The following is a 23,589-nucleotide window of genomic DNA, read 5'->3' as shown; positions in this document are numbered from 1 at the left end:
ACACACGCGCGCGCACACACACACGCGCGCGCGCGCACACACACACACACACACACACACACACACGCGCGCACACACACACACACACACACACACACACACACACGCGCGCACACACACACACACACACACACACACACACACGTGCGCGCACACACACACACACGTGCGCGCACACACACACACACCCAGTAGCCCCCTGCCCGCCGTTGCAGCCAGTCCTCCCCAGGCTCCGCTCGCCGCGGGTCAAGGGCCCTCGAGGCCCCGTTTGGGCTGTGCTGCCCAGTGCCACCAGCCTGGGCCTGTGGCTGTGGCGCAGTCGGGGTCAGTTACACAGCAGCAAACAACCCCCAACATCGCTATGCATGGGGGCTGCTTTTTTGATGTGGTGCAACGCCGTCTTATTTTGATCTTCATGTCAGGAATGCTTTGTGTTTTGTGCTTTAAAAAAAAAAAAGTGTTTGTGCACCCATATTGGCAGAGTGTATATAGCGCGTGTGTGCCGACTTTGGTTAGTCTGTGTGCATGGACAGCATGAGCTGTATGTGTGCGTGTATGCACTTGCATATCTGCACTTTTATATGCATGCTTCCTTGTGCACTGTTTTTATGTATGGTTATCTATATATACACACACACACAGTTATACAGCTGGAGCTGTTTTTATATGTGAACACGTACATGTGAGGATGTGTGCATACATATATGCATGCACGTGTACGCGTGTGTGTGTATATGTCCATGCACGCGTGCATACACGCCCGCCCGCCCGCCCGCCGGCAGGCAGGGCTGTGTGCCCGCTACCCGCGCCGCTCTCCCTCCCGCCCGCTGGCCCGCGGGGCGCTGCGCGCCGCCCCCCAGCGCCTGGACGCCGAGACCCGCGCGCGCAGAGCGGGGCGCGCCGCCTGTCCTTGTCACCCTGGCGCCCCCTGGCGGCCCGGCGGCCCCGCCCGCCGCCGATGCCCCGCCGCGCCGCCAGGGGGCGCCACCGCCCGCCGCGCCCGGCTCTGGCCCCGCCCCCGGCCGCGCACGCCACTCAAAAGCGCCCGCCTCGTCGGCAGCCGACTTCCGGCGCGGAGCGATGACGTATGGCGGCGCGGTGACGCACGGCGTAGCCGGGCGGAGGAGGGAGGTGAGCGCGCCGGGCCCGGTAAGCGGCGCGCGGCCCCGGCGCGGCCGGCGCCCGCCCGCCCCGGGCGGCCGCTCCGTGCTCCGGCGGCGCCCTGCGAGCGGAGCGGCGGCGGGGACCGCGGCGCGGCGGGGCCGTGGGTGCGCGGGCTGACCGGCGCTCTCTCCGCAGCCGCGGCGCGGGCCCGCATGGCGCGGCGCTGAGGGGAGATGACCGACCAGGAGAACAACAACAGCATCTCCAGCAACCCCTTCGCCGCCCTCTTCAGCTCCGTGGCGGACGCCAAGCAGTTCGCCGCCGTCCAGAAGCAGCAGCTGCGACAGCTCACAGGTCAGCGGGGCGCGCAGCCGCAGCCGGGCCCCGGCGCCGGGCCTCGCCCGCCGCCTGGCGGTGCTCCGCCGCCATCCGGGCGGCCCGCGCGCAGGCGGCCTTACCGGGCGGACGCCCGGTACCAAGGAGGAGCCGGTAGGCCAGGCAGGCAGGCAGGCCTTTAGCCTAGGCAGAGCCACGGCTCCTGGCTGGTAAGGATCTTTCGCGCCGGCCTGAAATCACCGGGGGTGAAGACGGGAGAGATTCGAGCAGGTCGCTTGAGAGCGCCCTGCTGAAATCACCGAGCTCTCGCGTTGGCACCTTCCGTTCCTGCAGGGACCGAGCTTTTGCCTCATCTGTTGTCGGCGGGGAGCTTAAGAGCTTTCTTTTCCAGGGGATGAAACTTCAGTCAGCCAAGATGACTCAGATAACAGCGTATCCGAAAGTCTGGATGACTGTGACTATTCTGTGGCCGAGATCAGCCGCTCCTTCCGCTCCCAGCGGGAGCTGTGTGAACAGCTCAACATCAATCACATGATTCAGAGGATCTTTCTCATCACTCTTGACAACAGTGAGTGCTCATGCGCTGAAGACTCTTGTTACCAGAATGCCGGGGGTTTGACCGTCACTTGGCGAATGCAGTAGCTCAGCCCTGGGATTAGTTATGGGTGCGCATTACGGTCTGAGGCAAGCTTGGTTCTTCTGGGTAGAGTTTAAATCTAAAGACTGCTGCCAGGTGTGTGTGACTGCAGAATCCAGTGCTCTTTTGTGGATGTGCTGTGTTGTTTTTCTATTATTACTACTATTTACTTTGCAATAGCAAATGGCTGTCTGAGAAAACTTGGCTGTCTGAGAAAACTTGGCACTTGTGTGCCGCCACTTGGGCAGGCACCAGAAGGCACGGGCCCTGCGTTAAAGCCCTAACACTTGTTTTGTTGTGTTTATGGTATCGTGAAAAAAACCTGCAGAAGATGTTAAGCGGAGAAAATCTGGTCCTAGGACCACACAGCTAATTCATACCTTGTTTTTGGAAGGCCGTCATGGGGGCTTGTGCATTTGCCTTTCACTTCTAATGATCAGTCAAAAGTTCATTTATAAGAATCAGAGAGAATCATATTGCAAAACTGCTTGAAAAAATAAAGAAAGAAAGCCTCCTATTAGGAGGATAGCCTGTTGCTATCCTCCTAAATAAAAAAACCCCACAAGAGTTAGCACCTCTGAATGTCTTCTGGCGGCATGTGGCGAAACAGAAGTGTCATCCCGAGTCTCTCTAAAATGACACCTGGATGGCACCTCTGGTACCAGAATGCTAAAGAGCTCATGCTCTTCTTGCCAAATAAGACTCTTCAGGGTAAGGATTTGGACTGTAAAAACTTACCTTAGAGGCTGGGGTCTTGCTGACATCCAACTAGAGGTACTTTTTTTCCTTAAAATTGATTCTTATAACTGGATGTCAGCATGAGCTCTAATATCTTATAGCATGTTTTTCTGCGCTTCCTAAAAGAAAATTATCTTGTTAAACTCCAGAGTGAAACCTGTTTTAAGGGTCAGTGCAGAAAGCATCTGAGAAGTTTGTCAGGTCTATCTGAAACTGAACTGAAAAGCTGGGAGAAAGCAAATGCTTTCCTACAGTTGCTTGTAGCAGGCACCTCTGTGTAACAGGCAGTATCGTGCGTGTTCTGTGTCAGTTTGAGTAAAATGGGTTTGATTTTACTTTTTCATAGGTGATCCCAGTATGAAGAGTGGAAATGGAATTCCAGTTCGTTGTGTGTATTTGGAAGAAATGGCTGCAGATCTCGATGACCAAGACTGGCTTGACATGGAAAACGTTGAACAGGTACTATTGCACGTTGTGTTTGTCTTTCAGATTGATTGGCTCTCAGAACAGAGCTAAGGTAGATGCTATGAATGATACTCTAATACCTGCTGGCAGAACCTTTTCAAAAATCTTAGTTCTAAATGGGGAATTTAATATATTCTGTTTGAGAGATTGTCATAAAGCATTAACGACAGGCAAGGAGAGCTTCGCTCATGCATGCTCTGTTTAAAAAATAAAAAAAAAAAAAGCTTGCTCAGCTCTTTGCTTAGTCTTACTAACAGTTGGTTGCCCCTTAATAATCTGTTTTGGAGCAGCATTGTAGAGAGCTGTAGGCTGCATACATCTAGCAGAATGGTGACTTCTGTCAAATGAGAACAGCAAAATTCTGTGCCGGTTTATTTTTGTTTTGAATGGGCGGTAACTGCAGTTACTGCACCATGAGAAGGAACATCTCAGTTTGAGCAAAATGGAAAAACAAGGTTTTCGGATGGTCAGATTACTTTGGCAACAGTACTTAAAGGTTCTTTTTCCTTCCAAAGCATACATAATGTATCTTGAATGGTGCGGTATAGAACTGCAGCTTTGTTAAAAGTTGCAGCTTTGCTAGAAATAGCCACAGGTTCTGGAAGTAAGAAATTTAGAAAGTTTTAGAATTAGCTTATTCTTTTCCCTTCTAGTAGCTGCAGAAATTGTATCCCCATCTTGGAGAGGGGTGGAGGGGAAATGTACAAAACAGCTGGGGATGGAGGGGGAAGAAAACATCATAACCTGGATGGGGGCATGAGAGAACATTTGTGTGTCGTAGTGGGAGCCGAACAGTCATGTCAGTGATACTGGAGCAACGTGCTGTCTGTTATGCCACTGCGCAGAACTTTGTGATCAGTGTTCATGCATGCGTTCAGTTTCACCTGTGCAGAGATGTCAGAGCAGTTTCTGATGATTGTTTGGTGAAAGTAATTTCCAGTTAGAAGAACTGCTGTCACTCTTAAAGGTGGCTGGAGAAATTGTTAGTTCAGCAAATGAGTAAGTCTGAGGAGTCTTAGTCTAGCCCTCTTAAGTGGCTTAATAAGGTATGAAGAGTTATTCTAGGCAGGAACAATTTAGCCTGTGATGATAGGGAGCTGCTTTTTTCTTAAGCAATTTCCTATTTACTGGGACTGTTTTATTCTCCGTTATTTTTGCTTGTGTCTAGGCACTGTTCACACGCTTACTGCTACAGGAGCCTGGAAATCACCTAATTTACATGACGTCTGTTAGCACACAGAACCTCTCCGCAGACAGGGATGCGGGAGAGAAACAGATTCTACGCTACCTCTATGCCTGCTTCCAGAGAGCAAAAGAAGAGGTAGGGAGAAATTAATGAAAAAAGGTGACTTTGCTACAGTTTGTTTTGGGGTCTGAGATGACCAAGTTGGCAAATCGATGGCAAGAAGTAGATATAAGTGGTTGCCACATCAGGAGACAAATCGGTCTTGTTCTTTCTGTGCAGATAACCAAGGTTCCAGAGAACTTGCTGCCCTTTGCAGTACGCTGCCGAAATCTGACAGTGTCAAACGCTCGCACTGTTCTTCTTACCCCCGAGATTTACGTCAACCAGAACGTGTATGAACAGCTGGTGGACCTGATGCTGGAAGCATTGAGAGGTGCACGTAAGTTTGACTGAATTCAGTTGATGGCTTACTCAGTGCCCTAAGGTGACCACTACTGTTGTGAATTTACTTTGTTGTTCTAGTTGCATTTTTCTAAAACAAATGCGTTAAGCCCTTTTTACGGCTTAGAATTCTCAGTCTAGATGACAGGGAGATCACCTGTCTCCGTTGAGGAAGAAGTGACTAAAGAGTAACAGAAGCTTGGTGTTTACAGAGCTACTCCAGAAATATCTAGACCCACTGTAGATAAGATATATCACTTCTTGTCTTCATAAGCATAGCAGATAAGATCTTAAGCTTGTTAAAGCTTGCAGGAAGAATGTTGTGGACTTAGGTGAAGATTTGGCTTCTTTCATTGTTTAAACAAAAATCAAAGGGGAGCCCTCTATTTAGGTAGCAGTACGTATACAGTGAAGTTTGGCTCTATTGGGTACTGTAAGTAATAGCCTTGTTTCTCTTGCTAGATTTTGAAGACATGACTGAGTTTCTGGAGGAGGTCGTAGAAGCCTTAACAGTGGATGAGGAAGTACGGACATTTGGGGAAGTCATGATTCCAGTGTTTGATATTTTGCTGGGTAGAATCAAAGACCTAGACCTGTGTCAGATCCTGCTGTACACTTATCTGGATATGCTTCTCTATTTCACAAAGCAGAAAGATATAGCAAAGGTATGTTTCTTAGCGTTACAGAGAACTGTTACTTTTTGGTCTATTTTATCGCAGAGAAACCCAAGCAGTTGCAAGTTGCAATAGTACTATCTTAGTATTGTTCAGTTAGTGCTTCCCTAGCATCATCCCAAAAGACAAGAAGTAGAAGAGGGGAAACATAGTTTGGGTATGGCATCAGAAAACCAGATGGTAGTCCTACAGGCAGGCGTTTCTAGTATACATGTAGCGTGTACGTGTTCAGCAGCCAGCGACGTTTCCTTTGTTTTTCACTTGTCAATGGCAGACTAGCTGCTTCTGATGCTGTTTTTATTCATATAAATGTATATTCTCTTTAGAATGGGATACGCACTATTCACAGATCCTACTTGTAGGGATACATCTATAGGACCTAATCTGTTTAGGTCAAACCAAAACTAGAATTTAGCAACTTGCTACACTCTTCCTTCCAGTTTTGTTCTAGTTTCTGGTAACCTGTCCCAAAGCCATAAGGTCTATTTTTTTTGAGAGAGGTTTTTTTTAATGTAAGTGTCAGCATGTCCGTCATCTGTGTTCCCTAGGTTTTTGCAGACTATATTCAGCCCAAGGATCCTAGTAATGGACAGATGTACCAGAAGACTTTGTTAGGTGCCGTTTTAAATATCTCCTGCTTGTTAAAGACTCCCGGTGTAGTAGAGAATCATGGCTATTTTCTGAATCCATCTCGATCCAGTCCACAAGAGATCAAAGTTCAGGAGTCCAATATCCATCAGGTGGGTAACAATACTGCTTCCTAATGTGTTTTACTGACCCCTTTTCTCTTGAAGGTTTAAGTTAGAAGACCTCATTTCAGGAGATGTGTTCTAACTACTGGCTCTTTAATAGTCTAGTTTGTAGCTGAGTAGGTTACAGAACTGCTTTGAGCTGTGGATTCTCCATCTCTAAAATAAGAATAGCGTTGCCTGCTTCATCAGGATGTTGTGAGCCAAACTCCGTGTTGATCAGACGTTTTTTTGCTGCTATGTGAAAGGTGTTGCTTAGGAGCAACTTGTATTTTATTGTAATAGTTTTCTGAGCTTTATGAAAAGAACTAGGTACTTGTAGAATGGATACCAACTTAACCTAACTTAACAGGATGCTATATGAAGGTAATCTACATCACATGTCGTAGTCACATGTACAATAGTTTTCAGTAACTGTCCTTTGCTTCAAACAGAATTGACTTGCAAGCAGAGCAAGTGACGGGCAATATTTTCTCTAATTATGAAAGTAAATAGCTTCCCTCCTTAGGTGGATGGTGCTAGGAGGATCTTAAAGAATATTTCGGAAGTTAAGCATCACAAAATAGGAAATGTAATCCTCATTCTCCAGGGGAATAAACTTGTGTGCACAAATTAGTCATAGAGAATTGGGTTCCTAGTCATGCGTTCTTCCAGGGTCATTCTTTCTTTCAAAAATGTGTAAAGGATTTTGTTTTTACTCCTCATGGAAACAGCTTGCTCTTTCTTGACTATGTTTTTGAGTGTGTCCCTAATTATTCTTTACTGGCCTCAGGATTTGACCTGTTCATCCCACTGTCTGACAGGCAACTGTTAGAGGTGTCCTGGCCCTAATTTGCTTTGAAAATCCTGCCCTTTAAGAATAGGATGCAGTCTGGACTCAGGCCAACTTTGAAAGCACTAATGTCTTCAAATGACAGAACATGCAAAATGAGCCCTTTTCAACAGTGACTCCTTCAGCCACCTTCTGTTCCCTCTAACAGTTTATGGCCCAGTTCCACGAGAAGATCTACCAGCTGCTGAAAAACCTATTGCAGTTGTCTCCAGAGACCAAGCACAGGATTCTGTCCTGGCTGGGAAACTGTCTCCATGCTAATGCAGGTCGTACCAAAATTTGGGCTAATCAGATGCCAGAGATCTTCTTCCAGATGTATGCCTCAGATGCCTTCTTCCTGAATTTGGGAGCTGCCCTCCTGAAGCTGTGTCAGCCCTTCTGCAAACCAAAATCTCCAAGGTTGCTTACATTTAACCCTACGTACTGTGCCCTGAAGGAGCTGAACGAAGAGGAGAGGAGGAGTAAGAACGTACATATGAAAGGTATGCTGGAAACTTGAGCAATGATTTACCAAGGGCAGCTCCTTGGGCTCCTCTTTGGTTCCTTCCCTCTCCCAGTAGTACGCTCACACTGTACACCTGCAAAGGGAGAGCTAAATAAGTAATTAGAGAGGAGCAAAGGAAAAGCTGAGAACAAACAAAACATCAGCATCAGTCATTCCATATTTTTAGCAGAACTTGTGCTTTCTTCAGTCCTCTTCTCCTACTCCTACTTTTGATTAGGACTTAATGCAGTGATGCTTTCAATTCTAGGTTTGGAAAAAGAAACTTGTTTGATACCTGCTCAGACTGAGCAAGAGCCAGAGTTTGCGAACAGCTACAATCTGGTAACAGAAAACCTGGTCCTAACACAATACACCCTTCACTTAGGATTTCACAGGTAACTGTTTTGTAGCTGCGTGAGTCTGTTCTTAACAAGTTGACCTGAGAATGTATAAGATGTCATTGCCACGTGCAGACTGTGAGAGGATTTGTGTTTGGGCTCAGATAGCATCTGATATTCTCAAGGTGAATGCTCAAGCTGTAGGTAAGATTGATCCCAGTGCTGTCTTGTATCCAAGTATGACGACTCAAATTTTTAAAAATATTCAGAACTGTAGCGTATGCCACTTGAGTTGCCAGATACTTTTCAGTGTGCGTTTTTGATTAGCCCCAAGCTGCCTCATTTCTCAAATGCTGTTCACTTGTGTTCACTGTGAAAGCTAGCAGTCTTGAGAATGTCACGTTATTTATGGAATCTGAATAGCTGAAGTGCTGGATTGCCGTGAATCGTTCAACCTCTGTGATCTATTCTCAGGGAGAACAGGTCTTTGTCTTGCTTATATCCTAGAAAGCATCTCAGTGGCAGAATACCTGCCTTGTGTGGTTATTTGAACCCCACTAAATGGAATTTATTTTCAGCAGAAATGTGAAGTAACTGTCTGTTTCTAGGAAGTGATTTTCTGGGCACCAGAAAGCACTATTTTTCTTAGCCTCTCCCTCGGCAAGTCGTTGCCTGGATACTATGAGGTCACCACTGATCCAAGCCTAGTCTCCTTCTGGTTTATTATCTAAATATAGAAATAGATGAAAAAGTTATGCAAGTGGCTTGTTGCTGGGAAACTGAAAATGTCACCTCACAGGCATCTCTCAGGCGTACAGAATCCCTGACCTTGGTAATCTAACAAAGTTTACAGCCGCTAGTCATGCGGACCTCCGAAGTGCTTCATAGGTGTCACTGGCTTACCAGATTTCTTTTTGCTGACCTCTCTGGTGCCTCAGTAGGATATAGCCTCTTCCCAAACCCTGGCTTGCCTTTCTGTAAAGGCTTTCTATTGCTGGCAACCAGGACAGATTATTCACAGGAAATAGTTTGAGTATAGTAGAAGCAAAGGACACTTGCTATGTTGCGATCTCCCTGCTGCTTATACAGAGGGAAGCAGCACAACTGGTAAAGCTGACACCGTGCCGAGTTTTGTTCTGCCACTTGCAGAGAACAGTCCTCTCAAGCAGGGTAAAAGTTTGGGCTATCTAACTTATTGCTTAGGCAGTCTGTACTAAACCTATTTGTATCTTACCTGATCTCCTCACCGCCTTGTTTCTGGGTAGGTTGCATGACCAGATGGTAAAGATAAACCAAAGCCTTCACCGCCTGCAAGTAGCGTGGCGAGAAGCTCAGCAGAGTTCTAGCCCTGCTGCTGACAGTCTCAGGGAACAGTTTGAACGCCTGATGACCATCTATCTCTCCACGAAGACAGCGATGACAGAGCCACAGATGTTACAGAACTGCCTGAATCTGCAGGTGTCCATGGCAGGTCTCTTGGTCCAGCTGGCTGTAGGAAACCAAGGGACTGAGCCTCTAGAGCTGACGTTCCCATTGCCGGGGGTGGAAAACAGTGCATTGGCTTATGTACCAGGTGAAACGGTTTGTCCTGCTGGTCATCTTTGTTTGTGGCTACTGCAGATAAGTTTCCCAAGTATTAAGTAACTTAAGTAATACTCTGTTTAGAATACTTGGGCATATATGTGGCTTGATTCGTTAAGATGTTCAAAGCTCATGGGTTTTCTCTTGAGTTAAATGTTTAAAGGACACGGTATCTTTGAAAAGAAGTGTAGTATGTGTGGGGAAGTGTCGTGAAGGTCACAACTCCAGAAACGTCAACAACAAGGTAGTAAGCTCCGAGGAGAGAGCAGAGGCTTCTAAGTTCATCTTACAAGCTAAGCCTGGTACCGTATGGATGAATACTGAAAGAGAACTGTCCAAGCAAGTAGTTGTGTTTGTTTTTCCCCTCCAGGGCAGGATACACTGCAACAGTTTATAACGTTTTTCTTTGCACAGAACATTGCCGTTGAAGAGGATCACTATCTTTTTAAAGTTTTGGGCTTTTTGAGGGGACATACTTAGGATATTATTTGCTGCTGACCTTCAGAAGATCCTGCTGATGGCTGAGTTGCTAAGTTCGGTCAAGTACTGTATTGATTTACTGCTCTCCCCATTTATGAAATTTTCCTTGTGCTTTCAGTCATCTGGAGAGTCTCTTCCCTGGAGCTTTTCTGTTTGACAATGCATATTATCAGCAGACAGCTGCTGAGTTTCACCCTGTAAATGACTACTACTACTGAGACAGATGAGGTGAATCCAGTGCGTTATAGAACCCAGCAGGTTGGGTGTCCTTCACGTTTGTGGTTTTCTAATACAAACAGTTAGGTCTAGAAACTTTAACTGGAATCCAGGAGGGGTGATGTCAGTGTACAAGGATGGCTAGAAAACGAACTAAAGAAACTAAACGAACTTCCTGCAGAAGAACTAACATGTAATCTCTGTTCACAGAATTCTTTGCTGATAATTTGGGCGACTTCTTCATTTTCCTGCGCCGTTTTGCTGATGACATCTTAGAGACTTCTGCTGATTCTCTGGAGCATGTCCTTCACTTTGTTACTGTTTTCATGGGTGATGTAGAGAGGTATGTACAGCTCAAGGGAAGCCCTTTATGCTTATCTGCAAGGCACCCAGAAGAAAGAAGCAAGAGGAGATTGTCAGAGGCATCTTGAGGTTTGGTTTAGACATTTGTGACTTGGTTGATCTCACTGGAAAGGTAAAATCCTGCCCACAGGAGGCATAATAAACAAGAAACTTTACCTGAAGGGCTTGCACTTCACATGAGGCACAAATGGGATTCAGTGTTTAAATACTTGTTAGTCTTATTATGCAGGAGCCTAACCAGGTGTTAATGAACGCTAACAGTGACGAATGTATGGCCGTTGCCAGTCCAGTAACTGCTGCTCGTTGATCGTCTTTGCAGTTCCCTACAAAAAGAAGCTGCGACGTGTCTCTAAATGTTGTCTAGAGTTTAACACATCTCCTCTTGAGGAAGTTACCCTGTATTTTAGTACCCTGGTAGTCTTCTCTCTCAAGAGTACGTGTCTGGCTGCAGCAGTGAGTAGGAGTATGCATCAGATAGAGATTTCAATCTAAAGCATACATGACAATCTTTTTGTTCTGCTACTTACCATGGTGCTTTTACGCAAGGGAACAAACAAGTATGGTGTAGAATGGATGGTTTTTCTTTCCCATGCAGCTTATGGTCATTTGGCTGTGGATTAGGGGGTTATACTTACAAAAAAACAGATTTTGGAAGGATTGTGCATCCTTCAGTAATTCATTAATAATCTTGCTTGTAAGGGTCAGTCTGAAAAAAATTCAGAAACAATTCTGTTTTCCAAGAGGGAAATCATATTGATCCTTTGCTGTAAGTAAAGACAACTGTAAAGCATTCCTGATTGGCCTGTGAGAAACAGAGCTTTGTTTTTCTAAGAAACAAGTACCTGCAATTGCAAATCACGTCAAGCAGGAGTTTTAGTTGCTCCATGTGTGGAACATAAGACATTCCTCCCAGCAGAACCTCTGCATCTTTAAATTTGTGCTCCTGTCTGATATGAGGGAGTCCTTTGTTGGAGCTGTGTATTTTGCTAGTAGTTAAAAGGAAGTTGTCGCTATTGATGTGTTTTGAGTATCTCTATGACTCCACCGTGGTAATGAAGCACTGAACAAAAGTGAATAGGGGTATTGATCCTCTTGCTAAAACATCACTGCATACGCTAAATTTCTGTTGGTTAATATTTGTTTATATTTGTAGTGTAAATACACTGAACTCAAAGAAGTGCTTGGAGCAGATGGAGATTTCCCTTAGTGGAGAACTATTTGCAGATACACTGTTCCCCCTATAGCTGAGCTGAGCCCTGGGAGATCCAAGTTCTAGTCCTTCTTGGCAGTAACCTACAGCATGATCTTGGGCAGCTTGTTCAGCTTGTGCCCCACCTGTGCAGCACAGAAGAGACTTACGCTCTAACCTCGCTCAGTATTTTGCCATGTACTGGAAAACATGCTCAGCGGGCAAAGGACTTTAGACCTGCAGAATAAGTAAGAAACAAGTCATTGGACAATAAGTAAAGAGTTGGGATGGCAAAAGCAGGTTTGTTCAGAAAAGCTACGGCTGACAAGCAAGAATGGATTGCTAGTAGTATGCATTACCAGAACGCTGTTTTGGAAGGGATGAAAGCAGAAGCTTTAAAGTTCCCATCTCCTTTTGGCCTGTCTTCCTGAGATTTAACCACAAGTATTGATTGAACGCATTTTCCCTGTGGTTCGACTATTGAGAGTAATGACTAAGTCCCAGTGGTAGTTTTACAAATGGTATGCAATGATTGGCCAGTCTTGTACAGATAGACATGACCCTTGGAGTGTTTTTTGAACTAAACCGCACTTGTCTCTCATGCCATGTTGGATATATTTGATTTTTTTCTCTTGAAGAATGAAAAACCCTCATCTGCGAGCCAAGCTGGCAGAAGTGCTAGAAGCTGTGATGCCTCATTTAGATCAGATCCAGAATCCACTCGTCTCCAGCGTGTTCCATCGCAAACGAGTATTCTGCTCTTACCAAAATGCGGCCTATCTTGCTGAGGCCCTTATCAAGGTCTTTGTGGATATTGAGTTTACAGGTAAGCGTGAAAGGGAAGGGATTGTCTTCATCCTGTAGAATCTGTAGGGGGAATAGCTCCAGGTTTTGAAGTACTTCAGTGAAAACGAACAAATCCATTTGTGCTTCATTAAACTGCTAGACCATTTTAGGCAGAGAGCAGTCCAGCAAAAGCAAACTTCTGACTTGTGCAGAACTACACCCTAACTATAAAACGTAACCTTTGAGAGTTCAAGCTTTTCAGCTTAGCAACGCGTATAATGGATACTTAGTCGTACTTTTCTACTGTGGGACCTTGTGTACTGCTTTGAAATCAGTGACAAATTTTCACCGACTTCTCCAGGAGCAGGTTCTATAATCCCATGAGAGCAACAGGAAATAGAGTTAAAGGGAATGCATATATGTAGCTCAGATTGTCATCCTTCTTCCCAGGGGTTTCTGCAGGACTGATTTGTTTTATTCTAGTCCTACATACTACATAGAATTTGCACTTCCTTTTCTTTGGAACCAGAGCATTGCTAAAGAGCCGGAGGTGCTGCTCTTCTCACATGTCTGTTGGCAAGCAGGCTGCTGCTGTAGTATTCTAGGCCTCAGCCTACCGGCCCCTAGTGGCCTCCCCTGCCTTTGCAGCCTGGCACTTGTTCCATAGGACTTGCTTTTCTTGCATTCTTGCTGTTTAATGCAGGCCTAGTTGCATCAGTGACTAGTCACATTTAATATGAACTGATGAAGCCTTTTGTTTAGAAAAGGGGCAGTGAAATTGCACTTCTAGCTGGCTGCTCGCTGGGAGTTGATGCGTTCAGTATTGAACTGCATTGGTAAGTCAGTTTTTTAGTTTTCTGAAGGAAATGTGGCCTGCTCCCAGTATAGTGCTAAGCAAACTTCTGAGAAGGAATCAAAAATCCCTGCCTGTGCCCACCGCTGACTTGAGATGCTCTCTTGCTTTTGCTTACGTCTAGGTGACCCACATCAGTTTGAACAGAAATTTAACTACCGCCGTCCAATGTATCCCATCCTGAGATACATGTGGGGCACAGATTCATACCGGCAGAGCATAAAGGTAAGGCAGGAGGTGTATCTATAAATATGCATATGTAGGTCTTTTTGGAGTATTTGGGTTTGTCCTGCAGATTGGACTGTGAAAGAATATTAACTGCTTTCTTTTTGTTATTACACGTAGGTTTTGGCTGATTATGCCTCAGAGAACCTCGAGGCAATGAATCCCCCTCTCTTCTTGCGTTTCCTTAATTTGCTCATGAATGATGCCATTTTCCTGTTGGATGAAGCAATACAGGTAGGGTTTAGCTGTTCTCTAGGCATCATATGAGAAACAGGTCTCACTCCTGTGAAGATGGCCAGTTCCAATACTGACCTTTTATCACCAGAAAAATGTCAGCTTATTCTAATTCCTAATGATGTCTCTCTACAGTAGATACTTGCTAGCAAACTCAGGTGGGCCAGGTTGCTAGTCTTACAAGAGATTCAAGGCTGGAGTGGCAAATGCCCTGAAAGAAGGGGTTAAGGCAGAAGTATGTTGAGGTCTGGGACTAGAGCATACAGGGCGCTCTCCTTTCCTTCAGACGTGGGAGGCAGGCTAGAGCAAAGAGAACGAAAGGGTAGGTTATTTTATCAAGAATGAAGCATGCTAGGAGACTTGCAAGGAAATCCGCCTGCTGCTAATCCAGACGCAACCAGGCAGGCTTTAAACAAGTTCTGCAGTTTGTGATTATCAAATCCCCTTGGCCCTTTCACAAGTGTTTTGTTTTCCTAACAAAGGTCCCTTTTGTCTCGAGACAGTATTTTCCTTTGGGTTTACAGGGCATCAGTTCTAGCTGAACTTATGTCCCTGGTGATGACTGTGATGACTGTCTCTCCACGCCTTTCAGAGCTTCTGGTTGCTGCTAGAGAGGGCTTTTGTTGGAAGCGTTTCCCTGTGTTAGAATTGACTGCCTGGAGCCTGGCAGAAAAGACAGGTGACATGGATATAGCCCAGCTGGTTTTGAGCACTTGTAAATTTTTTAATGTTTATTATCTAAATGAATGTGCTGTGTTTGTTAAATATATGTGGTTGTGAGTTCTTTTAAAAGCTTCTGTAACTTTCACTTTCTGAATTGGCCTCCCTGTGGGACTGGAACAAGGCAGAATGGGTATCTGAAGACTAGTCATCAAGTCTTAAAGGGTGGTGGGAATGCAAAGATGTAACACAGAGGCGAGCCCTTATTTATAGCTTATTACAACTGTTGAATCTTAACTAACTCGTGGCATTCCACTCTTGACAAATATTGTTTGGTTTTGCCTCTTCTCTTTCACCTGAGTTTAGCCAGATCAACAGTGAGACTTTGATCTGTTACTGTTGCCTTGAAATCTTAACACGATGCTAGAGTAGACAGCTTGTGAGAATATACTGATTCAGTAGAAGAGACTGAGACTGGAAAATAGTGGCTTTTTAAGCCTAGCATCCAAAACTGCAGTGCTGGCAAAAGACTGCAGACTGAAGGCACCACCAGTAGAAGCCTTGCTTTTATCGATCCAGACCCACTGTAGACGTCCTGTTCCTTAGCGTTTCCCTGCCAAAATCTCTCAGCCAGTGTTAAGGGAGCAGTCTAGTTTAGATTTCATTGCCTAGTTACCTGCCTACTCTCCTGAGGCTGCCGTAGGAGGCATTTTCAGTGTGTCTTTACTGAACATGTCTGCCTTTTCTGTGTCCTGAGGTGACTGCTTGGCTGAAAGGAGAGCAATCTACTTAGTAAAGGTGGTATGTTCAGACTGCTGCTCCCATATGCTTCCCTACTGTGTCTTTACAGTACCTAAGTAAGATAAAAGTTCAGCAGATAGAGAAGGATCGTGGTGAATGGGACAGCCTGTCCCAGGAGGCTCGTCGAGAGAAGGAGTCAAGCCTGCAGATGTTTGGTCAGCTGGCTCGCTTTCACAACATCATGTCCAATGAAACCATTGGTACTCTGGCCTTCCTGACATCAGGTAGGCAGAGCAAATCTTTCTGGCAACTGGAGAGTGCCGTTGCCTGGGAACGGGAGGGGGATTCATTTGGTTTAAGGATCGTCAGAGAGGGCTGGATTATTGTGAAGCTCAGGGAACTATTGTTTTTTATTGCAGAAATTAAGTCCCTGTTTGTGCATCCTTTTCTCGCTGAGCGCATCATCTCCATGCTAAACTATTTTCTGCAACACCTGGTTGGCCCTAAAATGGGAGCCTTGAAAGTCAAGGATTTCAGTGAGTTTGACTTCAAACCGCAGCAGCTAGTTTCTGACATCTGTACGATCTACCTAAACCTTGGGTATGTGACAAGGGAGAGCTGGAGTGTGGGAGGTCAGGCGATGCTCATGGAGAAGAATGGGCCTTTGGGTACTTTGTCTTTAGCGCTCTTACAGGTGCTAAAGAGATTTTGTAGTCTGGACGTGGATGATATTTGGCCTGAAATTGAAATGTAATTTAGCCTAAACTGTGACTTGATGTGCCTAACAATGTCTGCACTAGGATGAGAACTCCAGCTGTAGTCATGTGAACATCCTGGTTTGCACAGTGCTGCAGTTTCATTTGTCAGAGGGATGGGAGTGTCTCTTTTGGGGAATTTTTCTAACTGAACTGCGCTATATACTTATCCATATCCCGAGGGGGGAGAGGAGGGGAGGGGCGGATTCAGAAGTGTGATGTGATCTTTTGTGTAACAATTTAAATTACCCAGGAAAGTCATCTGTAACCCAGCCAGTAGGAATGGAATTTAAGCATGATCACAGTCAAATTTAAACCCTGTGTTACTTTGGAGAGGACCTAGGAAAAATGCTTAAAGGTCAAGCTTCTCTAGTTTCCTCATCTCTTCAATTCTTTGCTTTGGTAATGCAACTGTGGACTGTGTTTTGCAGCCCAATAAATGTGAATTCCTAAACTCTTGCTCTCTTATAACCTGTGGTCCAGGGATGAAGAAAACTTCTGTGCCACAGTGCCCAAGGATGGCCGTTCCTATTCACCGACGCTCTTTGCCCAAACAGTTAGGGTTCTGAAGAAAATCAATAAGCCTGGCAACATGATAGTGGCTTTCAGTAACCTGGCTGAGAGGATCAAGGTAAGAAGCGGAGCAAGTTTAACAAAAAAGTTGGTTATTGGCATCCTTTTCCATTGATTTATCACAGCATCTTTGCTGTGAAGCTGGAATTCTGGGAAATGCTGCTTTGTCTTCAATGACTCGTTGGGCAACTCAGAAGGCTCCCTCTCAATGTGCATCTGTTAACGTTTTAGCATACAGTTCTTGAGTGTGTCCACAGATGTTTGAGCATGTTCCATGAAAAACTAAATGCATAACTTGATGGCAACTAGGTCTGGATTTCTTGGCTCCAGAAGGCTATCAGTTATTTTCCTGTGGAAGAACAGCAGGCTTTACTTTTTATATCAGGCTCCTAGACCCGACTTACATTTTTGCATAGTTTAAGAGTGACTATGCTTGTTGAGCCATCCACTTGACCAGCTATGATGTTTCTAGGTTCCAGTGAGAGATTTTTCAGTCGTGGTGATGTCTTGCTTTTAGTTATGAGTAAAAAGGGACTGGCAGAGCGTATAAGCGTCTACTCAGTAAGCTCTTTCATCTGCTTTTGAAGGAATTGGAACAGCTCCAGGAAACTTAGTTTAGAAACTTAGTTTAAAAGTTCTATCTGTACCAGTCTCTTGCAGACCGTCAGCAACAGGAAGAAGAAACGTATGCAGATGCATGTGATGAATTTCTGGATCCTATTATGAGTACTCTGATGTCTGACCCTGTAGTACTGCCATCTTCCCGTGTCACTGTGGATAGGTCAACTATAGCCAGGCACCTGCTCAGGTACGCAAGGCAATCTAACTGTATCCATGCTCTAGTTAAGCTTCCTTTGTTGCTGACTGCTTTTTACTTGGCAAGTACTGTTGCTTTCCTGAGTAGGAAGCTTGGGAGTGGGGTGAGGGTGCACACATGCATGTAGTCTCCCTCATTCCAAAATTGTTTGGTTACTGTGAAGTCCAGGACATTAATATAACTGTGTTTGGAAGTGTTCATAATCTGCTTGTCTCAGACATGACCTGTGAGAGTAGAATTTCATTTTGTGAAATAAATTCCAGACACTAGAAGAGTGCCTAAAACAATGCTTAATGCCTTTTCATTGACTTAAGTCCAGAAAAGGAAGTGCAGAAGAGATCATGCAAGCTGTCTTTAGTGAAGGATGCCTTGACTGGTTGTCAAACTGCAGATATTCCTACCTCACCCTTTCTTGTCCAAAATGACTGCGTGTTTTCTTCTAATACATGCAAAATATTTCCTCATTCATCCTTATTGTACTGGGCCTTAAGAATGAAGCGAGTTGACAGTAGATATCTCCAATGTATACTTTTTTGTAGTAATTTCATTTATCCAATGATACCAACACCTGCTGGTCTTTGTTAGCTAAGCAAGTCTACTTAATAGGAGAAGGATCATGCTGATCCTTCCAGCTTGTCTTTCCTGTTTCTTCTGGGATGGGACTGTCCAAACTAACCTCCTTATTACTTTTTCAGTGACCAGACAGATCCTTTTAATCGGAGCCCCCTCACTATGGACCAGATTAGACCAAACACAGAGCTTAAAGAAAAGATCCAGCAATGGCTTGCAGAGAGGAAAAAGCAGAAGGAGGAGCTGGAGGACACACTGAACTGACAAAGAAAAATCTACATCTCTAGACATACAATCATTTGCAAGCTAAATGCCTTGCAGGGGTGGTAGCTGGTGCTCCAGAGCATCCATGAAACTTGCCACTCTCTTTAATCAAAATGCATTTAGTACATTACCACCACATCTGGAATCTCTCCTAGGACCTTCCCTTTTATCCCTTCTTTCAACTTTCCTTTTAAGACTTACTGTTTAATATTAGAAATTTCCACTGCACTACAGCTTCCTAGCCTCTTTTGATTGTCCCTGTATTAATTGTTCTTGATTGTGTTGGCTGTTTCTAATGACTGCCATGTTATGTTTTCAATGATACCAAAAACCTTCCTCCGTACTCCAACCTCCATTCTATTGCTGCTATTTGCTCCCAAGTTGTTTAAACTTGTAATCTTATGTTTAATGTGAAAACAATGCCTTTGCATCCACAGCAGCCCTTACGTTTAGATGTTGGTGAGGACTGAAGGGGAGATGCCAGTTTGTAAATGCTGGTTGTGTACCAGGGTTTGTTTTCGGTATGGTATATGGCAATTCAGGGGTATGGAAAATGAAGTATTTGGAACTCTTACAGCTGACTGTGAAGACCTAGCAGCTCATGGCACTCTGTAGTTGGAGGAAGGAGGTCTTAGTTTTAGAAAAGCCTTTTTGTTTTGGCTTCTAGGGAGAGAGACAGATTGCCTGTTTGGCTGAAGAACAGCCTTGCAGGAGCTTTTAATAGCAGTCCCCACTGTCCCAGCCATTGCATTTAAGCACTGTAAGTTGGGAGCATCTGCTGCATGTGGAAGCGTGTTTCAAAACTGTGCTGCCTCTGTGCATAGGCCGTGTACATACTCCTCAAGGTACACTATAAATCCTGCCCTGCCTTTACGCTGTCCCTCTTGTGTGCTGCTCCCTGGGCCGTGTGGGTGGGCGTGTGGCAGCTGTGCCAGGGCAGGAGCTGCCGAGCTGCCAGTTCGGCTTGGCCTTAGCAAAGGCAGCTGCCTTCGCGGGGGGAGTGGCTCCGCGCGGGCCTCGAACCCGCGGCCTGGGGAGCCCCGCCCCGCCCCGGCGCGGCGCGGCGCACGTGGGCCGGGGTCCTCGGCGGGCTGCCGGCGGCGGCGCCTGCGCGGCGGTGCCGGCGGCGGGCGGGCAGCCCGGCGGGGCGGGGCGGTGCCTGCGCGGGCGCGGAGGTGACTTTGCGCTCGCTGCGGGAGCCGGCGGTCGCCATGGCGCAGGCCGCTCAGAGACTGCTGCAGCGCGTTGCCACCCAGGGCCCGCAGCTCCTCTCCGGTGAGCGGGGCGGGGGCGGGGGCGCTCCGCGGGGAAGGCCGTGCGGCCCGGCGCGGCCCGGCCCGGCGCGGGCAGCCTGGCGGTGCCCAAGGTCAGAGCGGCGGCGGCGGGGCACGGCCGCGAGCAGGCCGCGGCGGCCCCGGCGTGGGGAGGCCTCCGGGGCGGCGCAGCGAGCATCTCTGCTCAGCCGCCGCAACGTCCCTGCCTTTTCGGGGGCGCGCGTTTGGTTTGCGCGGCAGCCGCATGCAGTGCATGAATAAACATTTCTCCAGCCCGCAGGTCTGTTTCTCTCGGTCGCCAGAGAGTTCAGTCTGATTATATGTATTTTCATTTTTTCTTCCAGCTGCTGTAACTTACTCAAAGCCTCGGTTGGCCACGTTTTGGTACTATGCCAAGGTTGAGCTCGCTCCTCCGACTCCAGCTGAGATCCCTAAGGCCATTGATAGCATGCGAGCTATGGTCAGAAGCTTTCAGTCCGGCCGCCTGGCGCAGCTCACAGTCAGGGTAACTGCATGCTAAACTGGAACGCGCGTGATAAACTGAAGTGTTGTTCCCCTCCAGCTAGTCTGGTTAACGCGTTTTATAGTTGGCCTGCACGTAACAGCATAAACAGCAGCCTACCTTCTGTAATCCAGAATGCTGCCTGTGTTTGTTGCTCTCCATTTAGACAAGGCTGCTTGCTAGATCCTCATTTGCAAAAATAGGTCAGACATAAGCTCAGAGCTTTCTCCAGTGCTTGTCTTGTTCAGCCAGACATCTGCAGTTTGTGAGGCTTCTTCTCCAGTGCATTCTTGTACAAGTGCTAGCAAAGCTAGAGGCTGATCTTTATGGTGTGTATCTGCAGCTGTCTTTCTGTTACAGGCACTTCTGAATGTAATCGTTGTGCCTATAATTTGATGTTGATGGGGCCCATATGGTGAACAGCGAGGTGTTACACTTGTTTTCTCTTTTCTCCTATCCAGTATTAACAGTGTTGTAAACTGTACTTAACTTCCAGAGTGTTATTTTGTATAAGGTTTAGAATCTATCCTGTAACAATTCTGATCAGGTTTAGTTGCAGGTGAAGAAAGTGATTAACTTCAGACATTGCTTACAAAGATTTTTTTTATGAATAAAGCACTCTATGCAGAGGGGAGCTTTAACTTGTGTGTCTCATGCTGCCCTGGAAGAGTTTCCTCTCTCCAGATGATCTCTGGTTCTGTGTTCACCTTGTTAGTCCTCGCATCCTGTAAGCCTCGAGAGTATGAAAAGAATTTATGTGCTGCTCTTTGCTTGAAGTCTCTAAGCATGTTCTGAGGCTCAATCCCTGTATCTGGATTTCTGCCTAAGAGCTGAGACTGTATTTTTTTCTGATTGAAATTTGATGTTTGGTCCTTCAGAGCTCTATTCGCTTAGGCATATCCACTCCCTCAGCTTGGGAGGGGCTTGGCCATGTAGGTGCTCCTATCTGTCACGTGGTCCTAAAGAGCGAAACTGATTGCACAGGATTTTCAAATGCCATTAATTAGATAGCTTAAGGGAGAGAGGGCACAAGACTGCTAGTTAAAATAAATCTGCCATTGCTCTGGAGAATTCTTGGTGCGCTGGATGAGGTCCTTGGGAACGCTCAAAATTTTTTTGCAAATTGTGGCTTGTTGTTATTCATTGTGACCACTCTTTCTCTACTTCTGGTTAGCTTATTGTCACGCTGCTGGTTTCTGCTGTTAAATCAGGCTCTCAGCTACAAATCTCTACTTGTTTCTTCTCTCTTTATCATCTGCCCATGGATCTTTGCCTTTGTTTCTCCTGAGTCCCTCTGAAGAGGTGTCTTATTGCCTGTTCTGATTTGTTTGAGGCTTTTCCGCTCCCTTTTATCTGCCCCCCTGCAGAGAACCTCGGTCAGACTAGCTTCCTTCCCCAGATAACTTCCTTAGTGTATTCAGTGCACTAAGTAATTTCGTCCGAATAGGTAATTTTTATTGTCTGTTTTGTCTGTGAGGGACCACATGTGGTGGTGGTCCCATATAATGATACTGTGATACTGGTTTTCATAGTTTAGAATTTGCAGCTTGCACAGAGACAGTGCCTGGTGTCACTGCAGGAATGCCCAAACAGCCTTAGGTAAGATCAGCAGTCCATCCAGTGCACCAGCCTATCCGTGAAGGTGCAAGTGCCAGATGAGCCTGAAGAAAAATGAAAAATCCACGAGCGGGCATTTGTGTAGCTTGCCTACACTCCATTTGCCCACGTGGACTTTTTTCTCCACTTGTAATTAAGACTTCACCTGCCCCTGACAGAAGTCTCATATTCCTTTCTAAAGCCCTGTAAATTCAAATAGGCTTAAACTGTCTTAACGTTCATATGAACACCTTTTCCTTTTCAGTTTTTCCTTTTCTATGCAATCAGCGTGTGGCAATGAATCCATAATTAGTGAGTTCAGCCGCTGTGAAGCGTCTGTTGTCATATAGCGTCCTTTAACGCAGAATAATTGGAAAGGGCGCAGGAAACAAAGCTGTGACAGAGGAAGTAGGTACAGATAATAAAGTCAACGTTGCTTGTTAGGAAAACAACGTACGGTGCTGTTCTTAGCAAACCTTCCAAATTCTCCTGCTCTTTGTGAAACTGTTTTCCATTGGAACTGATGTGTGCTGAAGAGGAGTTTCTGAATCCAGGCACCTGCACTGATGCTACAGCTGGTACTCTGAAGATGTATTTTGTTTGGTGTTAGACTTCAAAAAAAATTATACATACAAAAAAATTCTCCGTTCTTTCTGGATAAGCTGAGGAACAGAGCAATTTTAGTACCTCCTCACTTTCTGGCAATTGTAGTTTATGAGCTGCAGGTACTCAGCGTACAAAGTAATATTTTCCAAGACCTGATTTAAGTAAGCACTGGCACGCTAGCTTGAAATGATTTGCTTGCGCCATGAAAAACAGTTGAGCTGCTGTCCTTACGGCTTGCAGCTCAAGGAATTTGATAGGCCAAGAGTTGAAAGCATTTCAATGCATCAGATTTGTCTTAACCCTTTCACATCTTGACTATAGATATGTTTTTGTTCCTTGGGCCCTTTTCCTTATTTGTTCAGGTGAACAGATAGTGAACAGTAGGTAACAGATTTGCCCAGCAGCCTGGAACAGCTACATCATAGGTCCAGTATATTGTTTGGCGCTAATTAAATTGATTCCCACATCTATGCCGTTAAAAAATGGTCTTTTTAAAGGGCTCTAAAAAATGCAAATAATAAATGATGCTCTACTTAAGATTTTAATAACATAGCCTGACTGTTGAAGGGTGCATGAACACAATAAACTCTAAATTGCACTTCCGGCTTTTGCTTAAACTGTCGTCTTGTGAGTTGGATGACTGCTTTGCTAGCCGTACATGGAGTTTGATTACAAGAGCAAGAAAGGAAGATGTCGCAGCAGCAAATGCTCTAATTTGTGGCTTTTTGTCTTTCAGGAAGCTCTGAGGAACGGTTTGGTAGCCACCGAGGTGCTGATGTGGTTTTACATTGGTGAGATCATAGGCAAAGGCGGCCTGATTGGATACAATGTTTGAAGACAGTCCCCAGTAGCCTGATGTTTTGCTTCTTTGTGCCCCGAGTCTGTAACAGTATCTAAGAAAATAAAACCCAGAACTGATGCGGAATTGTTTTGGTCTTTTTGTGGCGGGTGGGATGTGAGCCTGTCCCTGACCTGTTAACGCTGCCAGTGATGGAGAATGGCTCCACTAAGGTGTAGCTGCCTGACCTGCGGGGTAGCACCCGCACATACAGGGAAAATGACTCACTTTCTTCTGCTGCTTCTGTGAAATAGGAATCTGTTTCAAGCAGTACTAAAGCTGGATTTGGTTGAAATTTTTGTTTGTTATTGCTTCTATACTAGTTCTTTGCATATTTTTGCCCTGTTCCACTATGGGATCTGCTGCAATGTTTTAGAAGTCTTGAAGTTATGAATTTCAAATTCGCAGTACAAATGCTTTCGTTTGTTTGACATCTACTTAACAGTAGATGTAGTGGGAACCAAAAATAAATCCTAGTGTTC

At 45.7% G+C, this 23,589-nt stretch overlaps 2 protein-coding genes across 3 annotated transcripts; both read left to right on the top strand.

Moving 5' to 3' along the window:
* The first annotated feature begins 1,050 nt into the window (after window positions 1–1,050).
* Window positions 1,051–19,164, top strand: UBE4A (ubiquitination factor E4A). Of its 2 annotated transcripts, none has more exons than XM_068916824.1 (20): window positions 1,051–1,131; window positions 1,300–1,458; window positions 1,832–2,008; window positions 3,162–3,274; window positions 4,449–4,601; window positions 4,746–4,905; window positions 5,370–5,572; window positions 6,130–6,321; window positions 7,311–7,644; window positions 7,915–8,041; window positions 9,250–9,557; window positions 10,472–10,604; window positions 12,452–12,639; window positions 13,577–13,677; window positions 13,798–13,911; window positions 15,422–15,596; window positions 15,732–15,912; window positions 16,551–16,698; window positions 17,291–17,448; window positions 18,153–19,164. In XM_068916824.1, exons 2-20 carry the CDS (start codon window positions 1,338–1,340, stop codon window positions 18,289–18,291), a joined length of 3,225 nt encoding a protein of 1,074 aa, XP_068772925.1. In that variant the 5' UTR covers window positions 1,051–1,131; window positions 1,300–1,337; the 3' UTR covers window positions 18,292–19,164. The 2 variants fall into 2 exon arrangements, with proteins under 2 accessions (XP_068772925.1, XP_068772924.1); XM_068916823.1 differs by having other exon boundaries at window positions 1,063–1,149.
* Window positions 19,165–19,418: 254 nt separating this feature from the next.
* On the top strand, window positions 19,419–23,188 carry ATP5MG (ATP synthase membrane subunit g). Its single transcript, XM_068916825.1, has 3 exons — window positions 19,419–19,566; window positions 19,910–20,070; window positions 23,006–23,188. The coding sequence occupies exons 1-3, from the start codon at window positions 19,503–19,505 to the stop codon at window positions 23,102–23,104; spliced, it is 324 nt and encodes a 107-aa protein (XP_068772926.1). The 5' UTR covers window positions 19,419–19,502; the 3' UTR covers window positions 23,105–23,188.
* Window positions 23,189–23,589: the final 401 nt, after the last annotated feature.

The sequence above is a fragment of the Struthio camelus genome, chromosome 22 (genome assembly GCF_040807025.1).
Source record: "Struthio camelus isolate bStrCam1 chromosome 22, bStrCam1.hap1, whole genome shotgun sequence".
NCBI lineage: Eukaryota > Metazoa > Chordata > Aves > Struthioniformes > Struthionidae > Struthio > Struthio camelus.
This window is presented reverse-complemented; position numbering and strand designations above follow the sequence as displayed.